Source organism: Salvia splendens, chromosome 10 (assembly GCF_004379255.2).
Source record: "Salvia splendens isolate huo1 chromosome 10, SspV2, whole genome shotgun sequence".
NCBI classification, from domain to species: Eukaryota; Viridiplantae; Streptophyta; class Magnoliopsida; order Lamiales; family Lamiaceae; genus Salvia; species Salvia splendens.
The window spans coordinates 29,196,738-29,198,563 of record NC_056041.1 but is presented as its reverse complement, the minus strand read 5'-3'; the positions used below and the strand labels follow the sequence as shown (position 1 = coordinate 29,198,563).

Genomic DNA, 1,826 nt, shown 5'->3' with positions numbered 1-1,826 from the left:
CGAGGCCCTAATCAGCCTAGATCCCGGATCACTAGATCTTCTTCTCTTGGAGGCGGACTAGATAGTGCTCCGCAAGGAGTGGACACCACGAGACAAGAAGACCCGGCGCATGAAGAAGGACAAGGGCGTGCGACCGGTTCCTTTAAAATATTTGATCCCGAGAAATCTCAAGAGATAGAAAACCACATGAGCTCCAACCGATACTACTCCCTCATGGCCTTCGGAAAATTTGGAGAGAATGCCGATGGGGAGAATGAGGAGTGGGAAGTGAACAAACTAGACCACGACGAAGCAGAGGGGATGAGCTCCATCCTTATGGAAGCCGAGCCATGCCAAGGAGGAAATAATCTTCAAATCATCGAATTTCAAGGAGGGCCTTCACACCCCCAGGGTACGGATCCTACTTGTTAATCATGTCAGTTAATTTCTTGTTTTGGAACGTTAGGGGAATCGCAAATGCGGCCACCCAAAACGTCCTAAAAAGAATAATTCAATCTCACAATGTAATTTTTCTTACAATAATGGAACCTCTCACGACCCCCAACCCGGAGAAATATTTAAAGGCGGTGGGTTTATCTTTTAAGGCTTCGAATGCCAATGGGAAGATTTGGATTTTTGTGGAGGAAGGGGCTGATTTTGAGGTTGAGGATGATTCGGATCAGGTGCTCCATGGGCGGTTCATGTACCCTCGTCTTCCATGCCCCATCTTGGTCTCGGCCGTGTATGCAAAGTGTTCTAGAGGGGAACGGATTCCTCTTTGGGACAAAATGAGAGAAATATCAACTACCGCCGAGGGGATGCCTTGGTCCATTGGAGGGGATTTCAATACCATTCTTTCCATTCGAGAAAGGTCGGGTAGCGACACCAATCGGCAAGCAGAGATGATCGACTTCGCCGAGCCCATTGAAGACTGCCGGTTGCTCGATCCAGGATGTGATGGCTCGGACTACACGTGGGCAAAGAACGGCCTTTTTGAAAGGCTAGATAGGGTCCTTCTAAGCGAATCATGGACCCGGATATTTGAGAGTGCGAGGGTCACGAATCTTCCACGGGTCGCCTCGGACCATGGCCCAGTGCTGGTGCGGTGCAGGTTGCCGAGTGTGCATGCCGGGGGCAGACCCTTCCGATTCCAAAATATGTGGACCTGGCATGCGGTATTTATCGATCTGGTGCGTGAGGATTGGGATAGACCAACGGAGGCGGAGGGACTCCTTAACCTCCAAATCAAACTCGCCCGCGTCAAGAAAGCCCTTAAGAGTTGGAATAAAGAGGTTTTTGGCAATATTCACGCAAACATCCGAGACATGGAAGGGAGGATTGTGAGTGCCCAAGCTGATTTTGAGGAGAGGCCTACACCCGAGAATAGAACGGAAATCAACAAAAGCATTGCCGAGTACATTTGCCTCCTAAGAATGGAGGAAGACTTTTGGCGCCTAATAAGCCACGCTTCGATGGCTTGCGGAGGGGGACAAGAACACGAGATTCTATCAAAGTTGGGTCAAGCAAAAAAGGATTCGAATGCGCATCCATAAGATTAATGTTGGGGGACGTGAACTATCGGATGACGTGGAGATCAAGAACTCGGCGGTACAATTCTTCCAAGAGCTCCTCGCCCCAGATCCTCTTTTGCTTGGAGAGCCGGACCTCAACATCATACAGCAACTCCCTCCCTTGGAGGAAATGAGCACATTGATCGAGAAACCAGAGATGGAGGAGGTGAGAAAGGCAGTGTTCAGCATCTCGGGTGATAGTGCACCTGGGCCGGAAGGCTTCTCGGCAACGTTTTTCCAAGCCTGTTGGGGAATTATTAACACGGATGTCCATGT

The 1,826-nt window shown here is 49.9% G+C and overlaps 1 protein-coding gene across 1 annotated transcript; it reads left to right on the top strand.

Annotated features, from left to right (window-relative positions):
* Positions 1-521: 521 nt before the first annotated feature.
* Positions 522-1,532, top strand: LOC121752876. The gene has a single exon (XM_042147966.1). It carries the CDS (start codon positions 522-524, stop codon positions 1,530-1,532), a length of 1,011 nt encoding a protein of 336 aa, XP_042003900.1.
* Positions 1,533-1,826: the final 294 nt, after the last annotated feature.